Raw genomic sequence first — 19,152 nt, 5'->3', positions numbered from 1 at the left:
ATTTATTGATAACCGGCTCAGCCGTGCTTTTTATTCTTGTCTTTTGAAAATAAATCAAGTTTTTGCTTTTGAATTCTGCATCTGGGACCTCCCTCTACCCCATGTCTGACAGACCTGGCCACCACTGAGGATACCTCCTTTATATTCAGCATTACTTCTTGTTTCAATGATCTGTTACTCCAGTGTGATTTGATAATGTTGTAGTCGAGGTCGGCTCTACGCAGAGGCAAGAAGGGGGCCTTGCCCCCTCAAATCAAAATTTTTGGAAGTTGAAAAAAGCACATTTTAATATAACCACAAAATTAACATATTACAAGTTGACAAAAGTAACTTAAGGCAACATGTTGAACTCTGCCTGCAAACCACCGTTTAAGTTAATTAATTATCAAGTCAAGGAATTGGGTGGCGTTGTGGCGTATAACGTAACGTTATATAATTTAAATAATAGTATGTTGCGACACCACATGACTGGGAAACTTTAGAGTCAGAGTCAGAAGCAAGATACAGTATCAAGCACCAACCATGAACCCACAAGTCCAGAGTGGCCAGGTAGGATTACTCATTGACTGAATATTATTATGTTTATGTTTCTGCATTTATCAGACGCTTTTATCCAAAGCGACTTACAAATGAAGATATAACAAGCTATATAAAAAAAGCTAACAATAAGCTCCATAGAAGGAACCCAGGAGTCCGACTCTGTCAGAGGGGACAGAGTAGAGATAGGGTGCAGGCATAGAAGGAAGAGCAGAAAGATAAAGTGCAGAGATAGAGGGGGGAGGGAAGTACAAGATAAGTGCTGGGATAGGAGATGCTCTCTGAAGAGCTGGGTTTTCAGGAGCTTCTTGAAGATAGACAGGGACGCCCCTGTTCTGGTAGCGCTCGGTAGGTCATTCCACCATCGTGGGACGACACATGAACAGAGTTTGGATTGTCTTAGGCGTGGTGTAGGAGCTGCTAGACGACAATCCTGGGACCAACGGAGGGACCCAGTTGGGACAGAAGCCTTTGCAAGAGCATTCAAGTAGATGGAGCCGCTCCATTAAGCTCTTTGTAGCTAACATCAGGGACTTGAATTTGATGCGGGCGGCTAAGGGCAGCCAGAGGAGCTCAATGAACAGAGGGGGGGCGTGCTCTTTTAGGCTGATTGAAGACCAGACGCACCGCTGCGTTCTGGACCATCTGCAGAGGTTTCATAGTACAGGCTGGAGACCAGTTAGGAGAGTGTTGCAATAGTCAAGGCGGGAGATGACCATGGCCTGCACCAGGAGCTGGGGGGCATGTTGGGTTAGGTGTGGTCTGATCTTTCTTATGTTTAGTAATGCAAAGCGGCAACCGAGGTAACGTGATACACCCCATTTCCTCTTCCACTCATCAGGGATTTGGCAAATCCAAGCAGTAGTTGGGCTCAGTCAGCTGCTCCCACCTGTAAACAACTTTTTTGGACTGATAGCTTGTGACATAAAAAAAAGAAAAGGAAAATAAGCAGCACAGTTTCTAAACCAGAGTTGAGAAATTATGCAACCGGCCTGGGTTCGAGTCCCACCCTGGGGCACTTGCATGTCTTCCCCCACTCTATGCCCACTTTCCTGTCCAGCTACTTTCAAATAAAGGCCAGTAGTACAAAAAAAGCAACAACCAAAACCTTTAAAAAAAAAAAAAAACAATACAGAACAGTTTCCACAAGTCTCATCTTTGGAGAGTATTTGGTCAATCTCTGAACACTCATCTGACAGCTTGGTCATCAACATCAAGTCTTAAGCTATTTCAGATCTTTGAGGAGAAGGAAAGAGTCAGGTATCCAACTAACATTCCCTTAGTTTTTATTAGTTTTCTTCACACTCAGCTCAGCCATGATACATCTAGACAAGCTTAATTCACAGTTCTAAGTTCACTCTTGGCTTTCATTACTGTAACATGTTTGGATTCAGCTCTATCTTCACACATAAAGCAAAGAGCAAACATACAGTTAATGTTCCACTACGAAGAAGAGATGTACAGGAAACAGAAGACAGTAGAAAAGTTCAGCTGCAGTGTGCTGATGTTCACTTCTGGGATACTTCATCCAACTGGGGCTCTGAAACATTCAAAGTAAAAGTCATTTTCTCTGGCTTTAAAATAAAATATTAGTCTATTTTCATAATGAAAACAGCTAAGCTGTTGAGAGCAGGAATCATATCACGCACTGCTCTTCGCACAGCTGTCGAGGAATAGTTCTCTCACCTGTGAACTTGAATTCTGGGAAAGACGAAAGGTCTCCACCACCGTAGAGTCTCTGAAGTTTTGCTATCTCTTCTGCCAATGCCTTCTCATACTCTGAACCTGCATCTACCAGCCCCCCTGTTGCCCTGAAACAGGGGATATGACAACAGTTTCTCCTTTACAAGAGAGCCTTGACATGATCAAAAGCTGTAAACTGCTGCTATAAAAATACAATAAAAGGAATTCAAGGAATATAGCAGAAATCTTGAAGCTGCATTTCTGATTAATTATTGATAACATAATTTGGTTCAGTGAACATAAAAATGTGTTAAAACATTACACTGATTTAAAACGTTACTGATAATGTAGCAAACCAACAGCAGAAAAGACAAGGGTCCTGTTTAATACAAATGTTGATGTCACTGAAAGAATTAAGTATGTGCGGCAATAATGCCATCAATTAGCCATAATGTACCGTTTTACATTGAAAAAAAAAGGATTTTAAAGCTTATTTAAAGGAACTGGAGCAAGAAACTGAACCAACCCTGAAATAAGAGGATTGCAAGGTTGTCAAGATCTTGATATCAACCCTACAACTGATGGGGGAATATATTCACTTTGGAGTGAGGCTGATACTTTAGTTGATGCTGTGCTCACTGTATCTGACACTGGAGATTTACAGGAAGACAGTTTCAAAGGGAAGTTCAGTACCAACTCTTTTTGTATCTTGTTATGACTCCATGACAGGGTTGTCCATTCTCTAGAGACCCAGGACCTGCTGGTGGTCTATTAAAGGGGCATCAGTCACTGAAAACCACATCATTGCTTGAGGGAAGAACTCTTCAGTTGGTCCTCTGAATAAACTCTCCATAATTAACCACAGCTAAGCGACAAAGTCCCTCAACTTTTTCAGACAACCCTCTAACAAATATTTTTCCTGTAGTAATACTTACTGGCTTTTTGATGAATACTGGCGTATGGAGTCCAAGAAGAGCTTCTGAATTGGGTCCATTTGAACTAAGAGTCACAGGAAAATAAACAAATGAATAATTGCTCTACACAGAAAAACACTCAACATTTTTGGATATCATTTATCCATTTGACAACAACTAATACATCTGGTTTTAACTGTAACCATCATGCGCAAAACTGCACCTGGAAGTGACACAGTTGACAACTAAAGAGGTGAAATAGGAAAGAACGTGGGAAAGGTCAGTTACCAGGTTAAAGGTTGCTGTGATAGGTCATGCTACACAACATATTCATAGCCTTGCTGTGCCTTTACACAGATGGGTGACAAATTAAAGCAAAAGCTGAATCGATAAATGGAGAAACAGCCTATGCTATGCTTTCACACAGATGCACCACAAATGCTTGCTGTAATTTGCTGTGGCACATGTAAAAATGCACAACAGATTCTGTCAAGTATTCTGTCAAGAGAACAGGGTATTAAAAGAGGGATTATTGTTGGGGCCTTCAGTTAGAAAAGAATTCTCGGCTGTTCAGCAATAATAAATAAAGTAAATAGGGTAAAAAACTGTGACTTAAGCATTAGTGTGCTATAGGCCGCCTCAAAAACTAATTCACTCCCTTTGACAGATTTCCTATTTCGTTCATACAAAATAAATGCATAAGAAATAGTTCAAATTAGTGAGGTTGAAGATATTTTTTGATATTATCAAGCGAAAAGTATCACCTGCATATGAATTAATCCTAAACAAACATCAGTTTTTGCCATTTACCTTAAGACGTCAAGAATAAGTTCAAGTAAGTGTTACAAGTATGAATACACAGCTTGTGGGAATGGCAATGGCCATCAGTGAATCCGAATGCAGTGGCCATCTTCCAATCTAAAGTTTGGTGGTTTCGATTCCCAGCCTCTGCATGTGTCCTTGGGCAAGAATTAATGTGCGATTGTAAAGAGGGGAAAAAGCACAGCAAATATGCAAGTGTTCGTGGACTTGAACGCTGATGACTATGTCCCTCGTAGATTCCTGTGAGAGGTGCTTGGGGGGAGTATGGGACATTGGGCTCTTTGCAACCAACCATTTGGTGCCTGAAAAACAAGAGTGATAGCTGCTTCCATGGCTGGATTAAGTCAGATTCATTTCTGGTGTGTTGGACACCTGGACTGCCCTTCATTACGGATTACGTTTATAACTTTTATGGACAGAATTTCATTGCAGAGCAGAGGTCCTGAAGTTTTCCAGTTTGGTTTGCATAGGATTATTGCATTTTGCACATGATGTGGTCCTGTTGGCATGACCAATTGGAGACCTCCAGCAGGTACTGGGGTGGTTTGCAGCTAGTATGAAGCAGTGGAAATAAAATAAAAAATTAGCACTGGCAAGTCTGAGGCCATTGTTCACAGTTAGAAAAATGTGAATCACTAACTCCATGCTGGGGGTGAGTCGCTGCCTGAGATGGAGAAGTTTAAGTATCTTGGGTCCTTCTTCCAAAGAGTTGGAGATTGACAGGCAGATTTGACTAATATCTGCTGTGATGCAGATACTTTACCATTGTGTCGTGATGAAGATGGAGCAAAGCCGCAAGAGTTCTATGATCTATGTTCCCAACCCTTCTGAGCCATAGGCTGAGACCCCAAAAGAATGAAATTGAACGCAACTTTGAATGGTAATTGTGAAAGGAGTTTCCTCTGCAGGTTGTTAAAGGGAAGGGAGCTCGGTCATCATGGAAGGGCTCAGCATCAACTCGCTGTTAAGTGGCAGTTTTATTTATGTAGTGCCAAATCACAACAAATGTCATCTCAAAGCACTTCTTCTGGGGTTTTTTTGCCATCCAGATGCCTCCCAGGGGAGGTGTTCAGACAAGTCTCACCAGGAGGAAGCGTGGAGGTAGAGCCAAGACTCACTGCAGAGATTATATCTCTCTCCGAGCTAGGAAACATGTTTGTGTCGTCTGTAAGAGTTGGAGGATTGTGCTGGGAAGAGGGAGGTCTAACAATCTGTATTTAGACTGTTGGTTTTGCAAACAAGTGCTGGATAAATGTCAGAAAACATGTACTGGGATCTATAGTTGACATTAAGTTGGTTCTCCTTTGGTCAACAGTATCTGCTTCAATATGCTGTAGAACTGAATTGGTCAAGTTTGAGAAATTTTAATCCATTCCAAAAAATCTTCAATCACACAAGGATGGTTTTCTCTGTAAAACTATCCAGATCAAGACGTTTGGTTGATGGTTGGTTTGACATCCAGAGTAAAGCTATTTCCTAGATGAATTAACCCAAGACTTTGACATAAACAGAATATCAGTTTGACTCCATTCGTTCTGTCTACAAGATCAAGAACAGTCATCTCATCACGTAACATAGTGAGTAATAGTGGGATGAAGGCAGTCTAGACTCAAAACCTTTAGTATATAAAGTAAGATGGATGTTCCAACGGTGGACTCAATCATCTGCTGATGCAGGGCAAAGGAAAGTTCAGGAAACCATCTAAGAAATTCATTCACAGAGGCTTCCATGTTGAAAGTGGCTTAGCAAATGTGCGTGTATCATCCCATATCGCCTGCAGAAACCATGCATCTGTCAGAAGAGAGGTCTTCTCACACATTTACAAGTGTGCAAGATGCCAAAGACACAAAAGAAATATAAGAATATAGAATGTTGTTTACTTGCTTGTTCGCCAGAATGGAACACATTGACATTTGTACTCATCTCTTCTGTACAGTTTTATACAGAAATGGAAATACCAGTTGAATCTTGAACGGTGACAGAAATGGTAAAGAAAATGATGAAATTCACAAGTGAAAGATACTGTGATTCTACAAGAAGACAGCACACCAAGAAACATGTGAAGGGGCACCAGAGAAGCAGAAGCTTGCCTGATATGCAAACTGAGGATTCTGGTGAATAATTGTGCTGAAATGATGAGCTAAGCAGGGGTGTGATAACTTCTGCAGAGGTGAACATACATTTCTGTACACCAGTTGTAACATTTTTAGGCCACTTGGGAGCAGTCTCATTAATATGTTGAACAATCGGAGCTGTGGAATATTCTTAGTTATGATAGCATTATTGTTGGTCCTTTAGCTTTGCTCCACTGTGAAAAAAGGACAAAGATCTCCTTGGTGATAAAGGGAATCCAAAAGTTAAGATAATTAGGATTGTCCGGTGCACTGGTGCCTGAGCTTTTCAAATGAGTTTTTTTGCGATTAATGGTTTTTGGTACTTTTTCCTCTATGTTGTGAAATCTTTTGTCATTGCGCCCCCCAGCTTAAGCTGGGTGAAGCTAAACGCATCCTCATAGAAAACTGTCTGTTGTTAGCTTTTTGGAGGACTACACATCTGTCAGTCCATGTTGAAAAACTGGCCATCATCACGTGTAGATGGATCAATGAAGGTATAACATGGCTCTTAGAGGGAAGGACCAAAGTCTAGCCCTTGATGATGGGTCTCTATCCTAATGGGAGTGTTTCTTCCATCATGGCAATGGTTGTGTTGCAGTTCAGGGGTTGTATTCTTCAAATTCTGCATTTTAAGGCCAATAGTGTTACAGCAGTGCAGCAGAGGCTGTCCCTTTTCACAGACTACTCAGAATTCAGCCAACAAATGCATTATTTTTCTGGGTTGAGAGAACTACATCAGGTGGATCCTGAAGAACACACTGCCACATTGTGGCCAAACACCTTGCTTAGTCAGTTGATTGTGGTTTCTCTTTTCATTTGTCACCCATCTGAATGTTGTAATTGCAAAGCTGCCTAATTCTATTTTCACACACACTTGAAGTCTTTTTTTAAATTGATTCTTTAGGCCTTATCACTACATTTCTTTAACTCCCCTCACAGCAACCAGGATGCAATCTCACCATGTGCTTTTACCATGAAAGGGAAGGAAAGTTGGCATTCACTTTGAATTCATTACTAAAATACACCAAATCACACATGTAAAGATGACTTGTGTCACATGGTCCAAGGGACTCCCAGATTAGTGTGAGAAGTGTAAAGTAAACAAAGAGGACAAGTGATGATTACAGCTTTAAAAACTCCTTTGCACAAGAAAAAAGTGCAAGTAAGATTATCTTTAGCGTTTCAATGAATAATAGTCCCCTACCCTAACACCATTTAGAAACAGGCAGTACCGAGAATTACAATATCTTCTGTAATGTTGGAATATCTCTGGAGAAAGGGCAGGTAATCAAAATATGGATGTTGAAATAAAAAGAAATCTGTAAGGATGCAGTTTAAACCAGTAATGAGGAAAAGGTGAGACAAACTAATAAAAAAGAGACCAAAGACAGTCATGCAATTAGCACACAGGCATTAGTATTGTAAACGTCTATTCCCATGTATAGAGCAACCATAAATCTCAAGCCAAAATGCTGTGACATGAACTCATGCAGCACATGAAAGGTAGGAGTTGAAACAGCATTAAAGATAGGGAAGGGTGTGTATGGCATGAAGTGGGTGAGGTTGAATGTTATAGGATAAAATACAGTAACACTGAGTAACACTAAGGAAGTGTTAGGAACAAGCTGTGTGAGGCTACGACATCAACAAAAAATAAAAACAAGTGTTGAATGTGTTTGTAATATCAAGTATTTTTACAATTTATCCTTACAATAATCAGAACACTTGACTACTCTTTGTATAAATAGTGATGTTTGCGGGTAGACTGCATGGTCCACAGAGGAAAAGAGAAGGATTGTGGGGGTATGGGGAGGTTGTAGTGTGTACCCTCAGATGTTTCAACAGGTTCAGCAGGGGCCTCCGCCTGCAGCTCCTCTCCTGCAACTTCAGATATGACTGGAGCGGGGTCAACCAGCTCCTCGCTACTCTTCTCCATGGCACAAACTTCAGCTGTTGCCTCCGCTGACACGGCTTCCGCCACAGCAGGCTCTGAGGCCACCTCCACCAGCACAGTTTCTGGCGCGGGCTCAGGGGCGGCCTCCACTGGCTTGGCTTCTGCCACGGGCTCTGGAGCTGCCTCCACTGGCTTGGCTTCTGCCACGGGCTCAGGGGCTGCCTCCACTGGTTTGGCTTCTGCCACGGGTTCTGGAGCTGCCTCCACTGGTTTGGCTTCTGCCGCCGGCTCTGGAGCTGCCTCCACTGGCTTGGCTTCTGCCACTGGCTCTGGAGCTGCCTCCACTGGCTTGGCTTCTGCCACGGGCTCTGGAGCTGCCTCCACTGGCTTGGCTTCAGCCACGGGCTCTGGAGCTGCCTCCACTGGCTTGGCTTCAGCCACGGGCTCTGGAGCTGCCTCCACTGGCTTGGCTTCTGCCACTGGCTCTGGAGCTGCCTCCACTGGCTTGGCTTCTGCCGCGGGTTCTGGGGCTGCTTCTAAAGGGACTTCAGCAGCAGCCATTTCAGGAGCAGCTTCCACAGCTGGTTTAGTTTCTGCTGCAGATGCTTCAGTGGCCTCGGCTGCAGGTACAGCTTCAACAACTGGCTCTGAGGCACCAACTGGTATAGCTTCTACGACAGTTTCAGCTGTGACTTCCGCTGCTGGAGCAGATTCAATTGTAGGTGGTGCTTTAGCAACAGGTGTGGCTTCAGCTGCTAAAGCAGGCTCAGTGATACCATCTGCAGTGTTAGGGGACTCGAGCACTGGGGCAGTGGCCTCTAGGTCAGAGGTAGGTGCCACAGTCTCATGTGCAGCAGTGGTCAGAGTCTCTGTCACTGGAGAAACTGTGGCTGCAGCTGCAGCTTCTGCTGCCGCAGTGGCGGCTGCTGCTGGAGAAACTTCTTTCTTGGGAATCTCATATGTCTTGTGCTGAACAAGTTTCTCTATATCGAAGAACGTTTTAGCCTGGTTTTTGTCTAGGATGAAGGAGGAGGGCAAGCAGACAGAATGCATTATTTTTTTCTTTTTTGGAAGTATATATTTGGTTTATCGGCAAAACATCCACTATAAACCCACATTACATCAAAACACCAAAACCAGACAGAGAAAAAAACACCAAAATACTTAAGTATAAGTATACTGGGCGGTAAAAATTGTATGAAAAGGAAAATGTCTTACGTCTATGAGTCATAACGTGGATAGAGCCAATTTATTTAGGTTCAATTCACAGAATTGTCTGTGACAATTCTCTGTGTCTTCTGTCTATTTTCGTGTCCACATCAGTCTGTGCGTGTGGTTCTATTCATAAGGTAGTTTTGGGGTATCTATTAAAGTAGGAACATTGAAACCAAAACAACAGCTCTGGTCTCTATTGTGTATGGAATGATAAAGGCCTGTAACTTCCTTTTTAGCATTTCTCACTTGCAGTCAGACAATAGCTCTTTATTTACCTAATTTTTTTCAAAGGGTTTCTTTAAAACACCCAATCTGAATGTCAGAAACTCTGATACTGGTGGCAGGGAAGCTAGTCTTGGTCAGAACAAAGGTTGAGATTTAATGAATGAAAAAGGGTAAAGGTCCACTTGTCTATGCAGTAGACCAATAATTATGGTATGAATTAAGTGATCAGATCATAAACTGACCTTCAGTAGAATCTATAAAATGGAACAGCAACAACAATACACACAAAGGCATTTAGTGAAATAATCTTATAAACAGGTGGATGAAAAGGCAAATGTGAGGGTGATGAACTGTTGTGCAAGCATCACTGAATAATAATAAATAATAATAAATAAATAACAGCAATGAAAACAAAAACTGGGACAAAAAAATACATCTACCCAAATCTGCCATATTCAATGCCCTGCTTATGTACAAGTTGACAAGAGTAACCATTTCAGGGAGCAACAAGTTGATTAAAAAAAATCCAGTGAAACCTGATCATTGCAATCTCTTGACTTTTGCACACAATCACATTTGTGTTTACACATTTATATACTGGGACCCGATGGTTCAGTTAAATAGCCAAATCGAGCTGCAACAAAAAGCTTGACCCAACTGCGCATATAACTGTAGCGACTTCTATGATCTAGATGTATTCTAATTATAAATGCCATAAATTAATATCTTTCAATCAGACACTAACTTTCCAACACAACAAGCACCATCTGCAACCAAAATACATATTCATCCAAAAGCATATCTGGTTTCCTATGTCAATACAATATCAGTGGCTCCTGCCCTCATGTTGCCTTAGGATAACCCTTTAAGAGGTCAAGGCGTGATGGTCATCTCGCCATTTAAATGGGCCAAAATACACTGACTGAAGGGCAAGATGACCATTATATCCCAGGCCTCAACACATAGCTTCTAGTTCCAGCCCAATCAGTCTTCCATCTGTCATCGTAATAATCCTTTTAACTAATTACTTCTTGGATCCAGAAATTGTGATACCAATATGGAAAAAGTCCCTGGACCCAGCAGACTCACCTACATTCTGTGCAGCCATTACGCTGTCAGGGAGCTTAAATAGGTGAGCATGAACAAGTGCTTAATTCTCTAGTTCAGCATCTCAGAATCCCACTAGCAGGTTGTGCAAATGGTAAACGCATAACAATTGATTCATGCCAAATTGTCATCCACTCCATCTTCTGATGTTCTAATTCAGGTTCATTTCCACGCGCGACCCAGTTCCACCCACAACTGAGAGATTTAGTGGTAAGCTAGGTGACTGTGGGGGTCCTTACTTTCGTGCGCTCTGTCATTCAAATGCTAGAATTCAAAACCTAGAGCATTTCCAAACGATTATGCCAAGATATCTCTTTAACGGTATGTTACAAGATTGCGCCCTTAAGTGGGAAGAGGCATATTCAACCATGAACCCTTTGAGTCAGTCTCTTTTAACCGTTTCAACAAAATCTTTTATTTGACCACCCCATTTGTGAAGAAATGGCTCTGCAGCCGTTTGGTCTACCTCAAGGCACTAAGTCAGTGGCAAAATTGTCTGATGAGTTCAGATTTTTGGTTCCAGAGTCTTGGTGTGAAGAGAAGGCTTTAAAAATGTTCACTTTACTGTGTAACTGTGTACAAGCTGGTCTCCCATGATGAAGCTAAAGATTGGGAGGATTTAGTAGCACCAGCTTTAAGAATTGACAATCGCCTCTGGGAAAGGGACCGTGACAAGAACTACAGATCCTGGCAAGGTTCCAGCCAAGGTCAATTTCTGGTTTGCGCTCTCTGCTCCTCTCACACTTTCCTTTTCCATTGCTAGTGTGGGGAGCTCTCCATTTAAACATCCTCAGGAGCTGATGCAGGTTGGTTATGCCTGTCACAGTCACACTTTGATGTGATGTTTGTTTTGGTTTCTGAGCCTTAGGTGGGGTTCCAGAAAGCTTAGGGCGGAGTCTGGTCAGCTCCTGCTTACACACCTGTTCCTCATCTTCTTAAAGACCTGCAGGAGCCACCAGTCTTCGCCAGATTGTCTCACTTCATACTGTGGTAAAAAATTTTTGGAAAAAGTTGTTTATACTCAATTAAAACAAACATTTCTGGATGAGCATGATGTCCTGGAGGTCTTCCAGTTCAGCTTTAAAATGCTGCATAGCACAGAGTCAGCTTTATTAAGAGTTTTTAATGACATCCTCCTGGCAAATGACTCTGGAGACTATGTGACTCTTGTCCTTCTGGACTTAACAGCAGCTTTTGAAACCGTGGACCACAACATTTCAGTGCCTTGATTGCAGCACCTAGTGGGCATCTCTAGTACCGCCCTGGACTGGTTCAAGTCCTACCTGGCAGACAGAACCATGTGAGTAAGCCTTGGTGGTTCTGAGTCCCGCTCTGGTCCACTGTCATATGGGGTTTCACAGGGTTCAATTTTAGGGCCCCTGCTTTTCTCATTGTACCTGCTACCCCTGGGTTCCATCCTGAGAAAGCACGGTATGTCTTTTCATTGTTACGCTGATGACAGCCAGATCTATGTGGACGCTTTCTCTCTGAAACCACTTCTGTTATGTTTTGAAGACATTAAAGCCTGGATGTCCTTGAACTTTTTAAAATTCAATGAAAATAAAACAGAAGTGATGGTGTTCGGTCCCAGTAGCTCTTGTGAACCCACTCCTGTTGACTTGGGCCCCTTCATGCAATACAGGAAGCCAACAGTCACAAAGGCGATTTTAAATTGGACTGTTTTTGCTTTTTTGTTTTAATATTGTTATAGTTTATTATTGTTTTCATATTGTTCTTATGTTTTATGTCTTATACTTTGCGTTGTTATTCATTCACAGCACTTTGTTTCAGCCACAGCTGCTGTTAAAGGGCTTTATAAATAAAACTGATTTGAGTAATTCGGTAGATTCTTGTGCTGCCATGAGAAAATCTCCTTTGTGTTACTTACCCTACCTCCTTACCCCAGCCGTCTTCCCTGTTGTTTTCCTTGCTCTGACTTTAGAGACTTCATGTCAGCATTCCTTGTGGACGCCACAACTATCTATCAGCCACACCTACCTGCCGTACCAACCTACTGCGGACTCAGGACCTCTGCACCACAGCCAGCTATATCCTCCTCTGCACAGACACAAACCTGGATTCTGTAAGAGCAAACCCAATCATTATCTGGATCAAGTCTCACTCAAACTCTTATTAATCATCTCCCTCTCCTCTCAGAGACCCTTGTCTTAACTCAAGCTCTGTTGTTTCAGCATCTGCTGTGAGGTCATTTTGTGAGTTGACTAGGCACTAGCCGTAAAAGTGCCAAGTTGTTGTCAGAGAAACAGAAAAGCAGATGATTGAGGAAAAACTGTGCTTCTATTGTGGCATGGCCAAACATTTCGTAGCATCTTGCCCTGTGTGACCAAAAGCCTATGCCCGTCACTAAGTGAAGGAATTCTTGATAAAGAAGATAACCCTGCATGTTACTTGCGGCTACTAAGTTAGTCTTTCCCTTCAAGCTTCATTGGATTGCGAAGTCGAACAGAATTTCATAGATGAACAACTGAGCATTTGCTTATTTCCAGAAAGAAGCTCTGTTCCTCCTCTTCCTCCTCACTAGCCCTAAGATTGTGCAATTAATCTCCTCCCAGTGGACCCTTTGCTGTTTAGCTGTCTCTAAAACCTCTTTGGTCCAAGAATGTCAGGCTATGGAGAATTATACAAAGGAATCCCTTGACACTGGAGTCATTCCACCTACCTCTTCTCCAGTGGGTGCAGGTCTCTTTTTTGTAACAACAAGTATCACTTGCTACTGATAACCACTGCTTTAAAAAAACCTTTATGGCACCATTACTTTTACCAAACTAGACCTCCATAATGCTTATCATTTAGTTCGAATCAAGGAATGGGACGAATGGAAAACTGCCTTCAATAATCCTTGACGAGAATATCATGTCTTGCCATTAGGCCTCACTAATCCCCCTCTATCCATCCATCATCTACCGCTTCTCCAGGAATCGGGTCGCGGAGGCAGCTTCCCTGTCCCCAGCCACTTCCTCTTGCTCTTCCAGGGGGACCCCGAGACATTCCCAGGCCAGCCAAGAGATATAGTCTCTCCAACATGTCCTGGGTCTTCCCCGGGGTCCCCAGAGCCCGCAACACTGCGGACACCGCACCGATCCGCCCGTCAATCTCCCGCTCCATTCGTCCCTCACTCGTGAACAAGACCCCGAGATACTTGAACTCCTCCACTTGGGGGAGGATCTCATTCCCGACCTGGAGAGGGCATTCCACCCTTTTCCGGCTGAGGACCATGGTCTCGGATTTGGAGGTGCTGATTCTAATGCCCCTGTAGTCTTCCAAGTTCTGGTTAATGATATTCTGAGAGATTTTCTGAATCCGTTTGTGTATGTATACCTAGATGATATCTTGATCTTTTCAAAGGTCCGAGGTGAGTACCGAGGACATAGACCGTTGACAAATAAGTTGATTGTCAAAGCTGAGAAGTGTCACGCAAGTTCTGTCACCTTCCTGGGGTACATTGTTGAGAGTGGGCTTGTGAAGACTGAAATGGAGAAAGTAAAGACTGTTACCAACTAGCCAACTTCCTCTACCAGGAAACAGCTTCAATGTTTTGCTAGCTTCTACTGTTGCTTCATCCAAAACTATCGTCAAGATGCTTTGCCTTTAACCAGACTCCACTCATCTTCCAGCCCAATCCGAGACAGAACAAGCCTTACAGAATTTGAGGGAAAAGTTCAGCCAGGCTCCAGTACTGGAACATCCGGATTCTCAGAAAAAGTTTGTAGTGGAGGTGGATATCTGACTCTGACTGGTCAGGGTGGTGTTATTACAGCATGTGGACCCTGCTACTAAGCTACATCCTTGTGGGTTTTTTTTTTTTTTTTTTAGATCAACCAGCTGAGAGAAACTGATGTCGCCAACTGTGGGTTACAGGCCATTAGGTTGGCCTTGGAGAAATGGAGACATTGACTGAAGGGGGCAGAGAAGCTCTACATTGTATGGGCTGATCACAAAAACTTGTCAAATCTACAGAATGCTAAACACTTAAATTCCCATCAAACAAGGTGGCAGCTAATCTTTGGCCATTTAAATTTTACAACAACATACCGCTGATTCCCGTTACATTAAACCAGATGCCCTCTCTGATCAATTCCCACTGACTATGACCCTGCTTCTCCCAATACCATCTTGCCATCTCCCTGTGTTGTAGAAGCAGAAAAACTGTAGAGCAGATCCAACATGCTCAGCAGGATGAGCCAGACCCGGCACCAGTCCCCCCATCCTCTTATACGTCCCTTCCTTCGTTCCTTCCAATGTAATCGACTGAGTATACACAGCTAGGTTCGCCTCCCACCCTGGGGTAAGCCGGATGATCTCCCTCCTAATGTGGTCCTTCTGGTGGGAGTCTTTAGAGAATGATGCTTGAGAATATGTCCTGGCTTGCTCTGTATGTGTAAAAGTGGGACACAACCACCTGCAGGTTCAGCACTGTCCTCTAGCCACTCTTAGTGGCTCCTGTTCACATATTGCTCTGGACTTTGTTACCAATTCCCCCCTTCAGAAGGCAACAGTCATTTTCACTATAGTTGACATATTCTAGAAACTAGCAATGGATAACTTACTGATACTAATGAGAAGGGTGATACTAAGATCTGGATTTCAGTACACAAACCAGAACTGGCCTGAGAGCAGTGACTGACATGCGTAAAATGTCCAAAGTCACTTAGTCTTGACCTCACGTGGTTCTTGGATGTCTGCTCACACACATTTTCTCTGCAAATGTTCATGTCTGGAAACGCTAATTTAACCAGTTGGTGGTAAAAAATGCACATGAGAGCTGTTGGTGTCAGCCCCTCAATTCGTTTGTCATAGTGAAACTAAATCAGCTCCAGTTGCAGCTGAGGAAGAGGGTTGTCAGGGACCACAGTGAAGGGAGAAGAGAACACTAACATATCCTTTTCAATTGCTGCAAAATTCTGAAAGTGGTCATCAAACTTTACCATAGTGGATGCAATGGCTGCTGCATACCGCTTACTTTTTGCACCAGTATTGTCCCGTCGAATACCTGGTGTTGGGCTCCGTTTGTGAACGTTCCTGGACAATTAGCAGCTTGGTTCCAAAGGTCTTGATCTGTGCATTAGTTGGCTGACCACTGTGCCTTACTCTTGAAGGCTCAAGTTCAGTACATTCAAACCTTTTGTTAGGACAGCCAAAAAAAGCCAAATTTGCCAGTCATATGGTATCTGACAGTTCTGGCATCCATTATCAATTTTCAACCTGAGAGACAAAATTTATTTATTATTTTTTTTTTAATTGCTGCAGTGCAGATCCCAGACTGAGTCACTTCCCATCTTTGCACTTTATTTTTCTGCACTTCCTTCTATGCCTGCACCCTATCTCTACTCTATCACCTCTGACAGAGTCGGACTATTGGGTTTCTTCTATGTAGTTTATTGTTAGCTTTTTATAAAGCTGTTATATCTTCATTTGTAAGTCGCTTTGGATAAAAGCGTCTGATAAATACAGAAACAGAAACATGTAGCATAGCGCCATATTCAGCCCAGATGTCAAGCAGGAACTGCTGAAACTGTCAGTGGTATAGGGCTTTACAGTGAGAGAAACTAACGTTTAGCAGAGAGAACTGAATAATGATGCACTGGAGTTCAATAGAATGAATTCCTTCTTTGCTGACTTTCTTACAGAACAGTATGGATAATCCACTTCATTCACTTCAGACCTCCCTGGATGGAATATATCCCTAGCACTCCCATCAGTATGCCACCCTTTTAAAAAATGTTTTAAATGGGAATAAACTTTCTTCGCACTAACAAGAACTGGTGATTTTGTCTATCCATCTAAAAAATTATATAGAAACAATTATCATGTGGTAGCTAGGATTATGATAACATGAAAATACCGTTACTTGGCAGGTATAGGGCACTGGGTAGTTTGCCTGCCACAGGTGGTTTGGCTAACTCAAAGTTGACCTACGGATAGTGTCAAGCTCATGTTGGGGATATTACCACAATACAACACCACTGTCTAGCTCTGCTCTTCCTGCTAATGTGGAAAACACAGCATTTCCATACTTTAGACTGAAAATGTTGTTGTACTTGTAGTGTCCTCCAAGCAGGTCTCTGAACATCCTCCATTCTAGCTTCTGCATGTCTGTTTGAAGGGGATATGACATCAGGTAATACAGAAAGAATTCAGTGCCCTCTGCTACTTATCAATCGAATCTACGAGTCAATTACAGACTTTCAAAATCAGAAGGAACAAAACAAAAACAAACAGACGACAGTTGTGGGATGTAACGTGGCTGTAAGTTGCTGTGCTTGTTTTCTTTGCTAACCCTAACTTTACTAAGAACTTGAACAGAAATTTGAACTTTTTTGTACTCAATACAGAACAGAATAGAAAAAACAAATATATTTCAAAGTGAATAAGCTATTCACATCAAACTAATATTACATCAGGTTTATTCCTCCATCAGAACAATGATGCTTGTACCACAGTTCAGTTAAGGGCTCAGCCATGTTGTGACAGCAGCAGACTTACCTGTGCCGTTCTTTTTGCCCGACTTCTTGGAGCCCCCGGATTTTGTGCTGAAAGCCACAGCTGTAGGCGCTCTGCTCAGAGTAACCCAGCTCTCGGCCTGCAAACACTGATTACACACAAATAACACCAAGCCTCAGTCAGAGGAACAGCCTAATTTAGATATTCTGCATATTTACTATTCTCAACAAATGAGGCTGATATCAAGCATCACAGAAGATGAGAATCCAGCTGATGATGAGGTTTCAATGCATTGACAACTGATTTTCTATGGTGTGCCATTTGAGTGGAAGAACAAAATGAGGCTGCACTGCTTGTACGTTACTGTGAAAAAGTCTCCATCAAGCTCTCATTTCTTTATACATTTTCAGGAAATGTATAAATATGTAAATGTTCTCTGTCAGATGATCCCACACTGCTTCAATAATGTTGAGGTCCGGGCTCTGGGGAGGATTCATCCCTCCATAAGACCTGTTGCCACTGATTTTCAGTCCACTTCTTGTGTCATTTGGCACAGCTCAGCCTTTTCTCCCTGTTTCCCTTCCTTAAGAACGGCTTCTTGACAGCCACCCTTCCATGGAGACCATTTCTGATGAGGCTTGGGCCAACAGTAGATGGATCAGCTGAAGGTCCAGATGCATCTCTCAGGTCCTGTCAGGTCACAGCTGGATTTTTTCCTCTTTCTTAAGGACATCACTTTCAGATCCTGTTCATCTGCTGTAGATAGTTTTTTAGGCCTGACACTTCTTCTTTTGTCCTCCACTTGTCCAGTTTCCTCAAATGTTTTAAGGACACACTGCACACCATGCTGAGATATGCCAAGTTTTCAGCTAATAGCTCTTTGGGAATCACCTTGTTGCTGCAGAAATCCTATTTTCTGTCTGTCAAACTGTGTTTTCTTTGCTGTTTTTCATAGATGCAGCTAAAGAAATGGGAACAAATGATGTGTCTTTGTGACAGGCTGCTGGCAACAAAGTGCCTAAAGATCCAGTTTAAAATGGCTTCTTTGCTAAGTTGTCTGTTCTGTGTCGACACAACACTGGTTCATCCCTTGAGTTAGGAGCCTTTTTTCTGCCTGAATGCTTCATAGGTCAGAGTTAAGTGGCTGAACAAAGAAAAAACACATTCCTCTGAAAATGCTCAGGAACAAGGACTGAAGATGGGTGAAAAAAGCAGAAAATATCCAAAGAAAAACACTGAAAGACCTTCAGAAAGCTGGAGAAGTGTTGATCAGGACACTTTAAAAGATTACAGGAAAGTCTGGAAGAAAAATTACGACTGGGTCAGGACTCTGGGTCAGGACTGTAGGTCAAGACTCTGGGTCAGGACTGTAGGTCAGTGAGCTGTAAGATTTTCTAAATGACTGCCTTTAATTAAGCGTAAACAAACAAAAAGCTGGGATTTTAATGTATGCACAGTTGCCAGAGTGGTCAGAATTTGGTTGTCGGCACAGACTAACACTTGCACAACCAAGTTTCCTGTGTAAGTAAATCCCAGCTGGCAGGCCTGCTCTCAGAAAGTCACATTCCAGCTCAGAGTTGGAGCCCTCATGTCAGCTTTAAACCTGCTCCACTCCGTCAGCAGTGTGTGCTCAGTCAGATTCATTTGTACTTCTTTTCAGAAGCCAGTGGGATCACCAGGCCTGGGTTTTACAAACCAACAACATGTTGAGCAACTGGGAGCTCACTCCAAACACTCCCAGTTGTGTTCAGTCTGCACATCAAGCCCAAAACCACATGGACATTCATGCACAATATGAAAGAATACATTTCTATTACCTTGACACAGCTCAGGCGTCCAATCCTCAGCAGGGAAGCGGCCATTTTTCTGTAAAGCCTGTGCATGAAGAAAAAGACTCAGATTAATCCACACTGTCAGTGGAACATCTGCAGCTCCGTGCAGTGAACAGAACTGATCAGAAGTGCCTCAGTAAGGGATAAAGGAGCAGACCGCAGCTGTGGTGATGATGATGAAGAAGAGCTGGGATATCACTGATCCTCTCCGGTCAGTCGGGCTCTGTTGAGCAGTTTGGTGTCGACTCGGATCAGAGGAGGTTTTCACCTTTTATGTAACACGCCACAGTCACGCCCCCTCCCTCACTGAAGCGCTCAGCTGCCTCTTCCTTCTGTTTATCAGCGCA

At 42.8% G+C, this 19,152-nt stretch overlaps 1 protein-coding gene across 1 annotated transcript; it reads right to left on the bottom strand.

Moving 5' to 3' along the window:
- Nucleotides 1-1,849: 1,849 nt before the first annotated feature.
- Nucleotides 1,850-19,126, bottom strand: LOC140320025 (uncharacterized). The gene is made up of 7 exons (XM_072397787.1): nt 18,963-19,126; nt 18,791-18,848; nt 17,016-17,121; nt 7,898-8,980; nt 3,156-3,219; nt 2,224-2,348; nt 1,850-2,077 (listed from the first exon to the last, which is right to left on the bottom strand). The coding sequence occupies exons 2-7, from the start codon at nt 18,833-18,835 to the stop codon at nt 2,046-2,048; spliced, it is 1,455 nt and encodes a 484-aa protein (XP_072253888.1). The 5' UTR covers nt 18,836-18,848; nt 18,963-19,126; the 3' UTR covers nt 1,850-2,045.
- Nucleotides 19,127-19,152: the final 26 nt, after the last annotated feature.

The sequence above is a fragment of the Leuresthes tenuis genome, unplaced genomic scaffold (assembly GCF_036924035.1).
Source record: "Leuresthes tenuis unplaced genomic scaffold, fLeuTen1.0.hap1 SCAF_12, whole genome shotgun sequence".
Classification (NCBI taxonomy): Eukaryota; Metazoa; Chordata; class Actinopteri; order Atheriniformes; family Atherinopsidae; genus Leuresthes; species Leuresthes tenuis.
The sequence above is the reverse complement of the archived record's forward strand: the minus strand, read 5'-3'. Positions and strand labels throughout refer to the sequence as shown.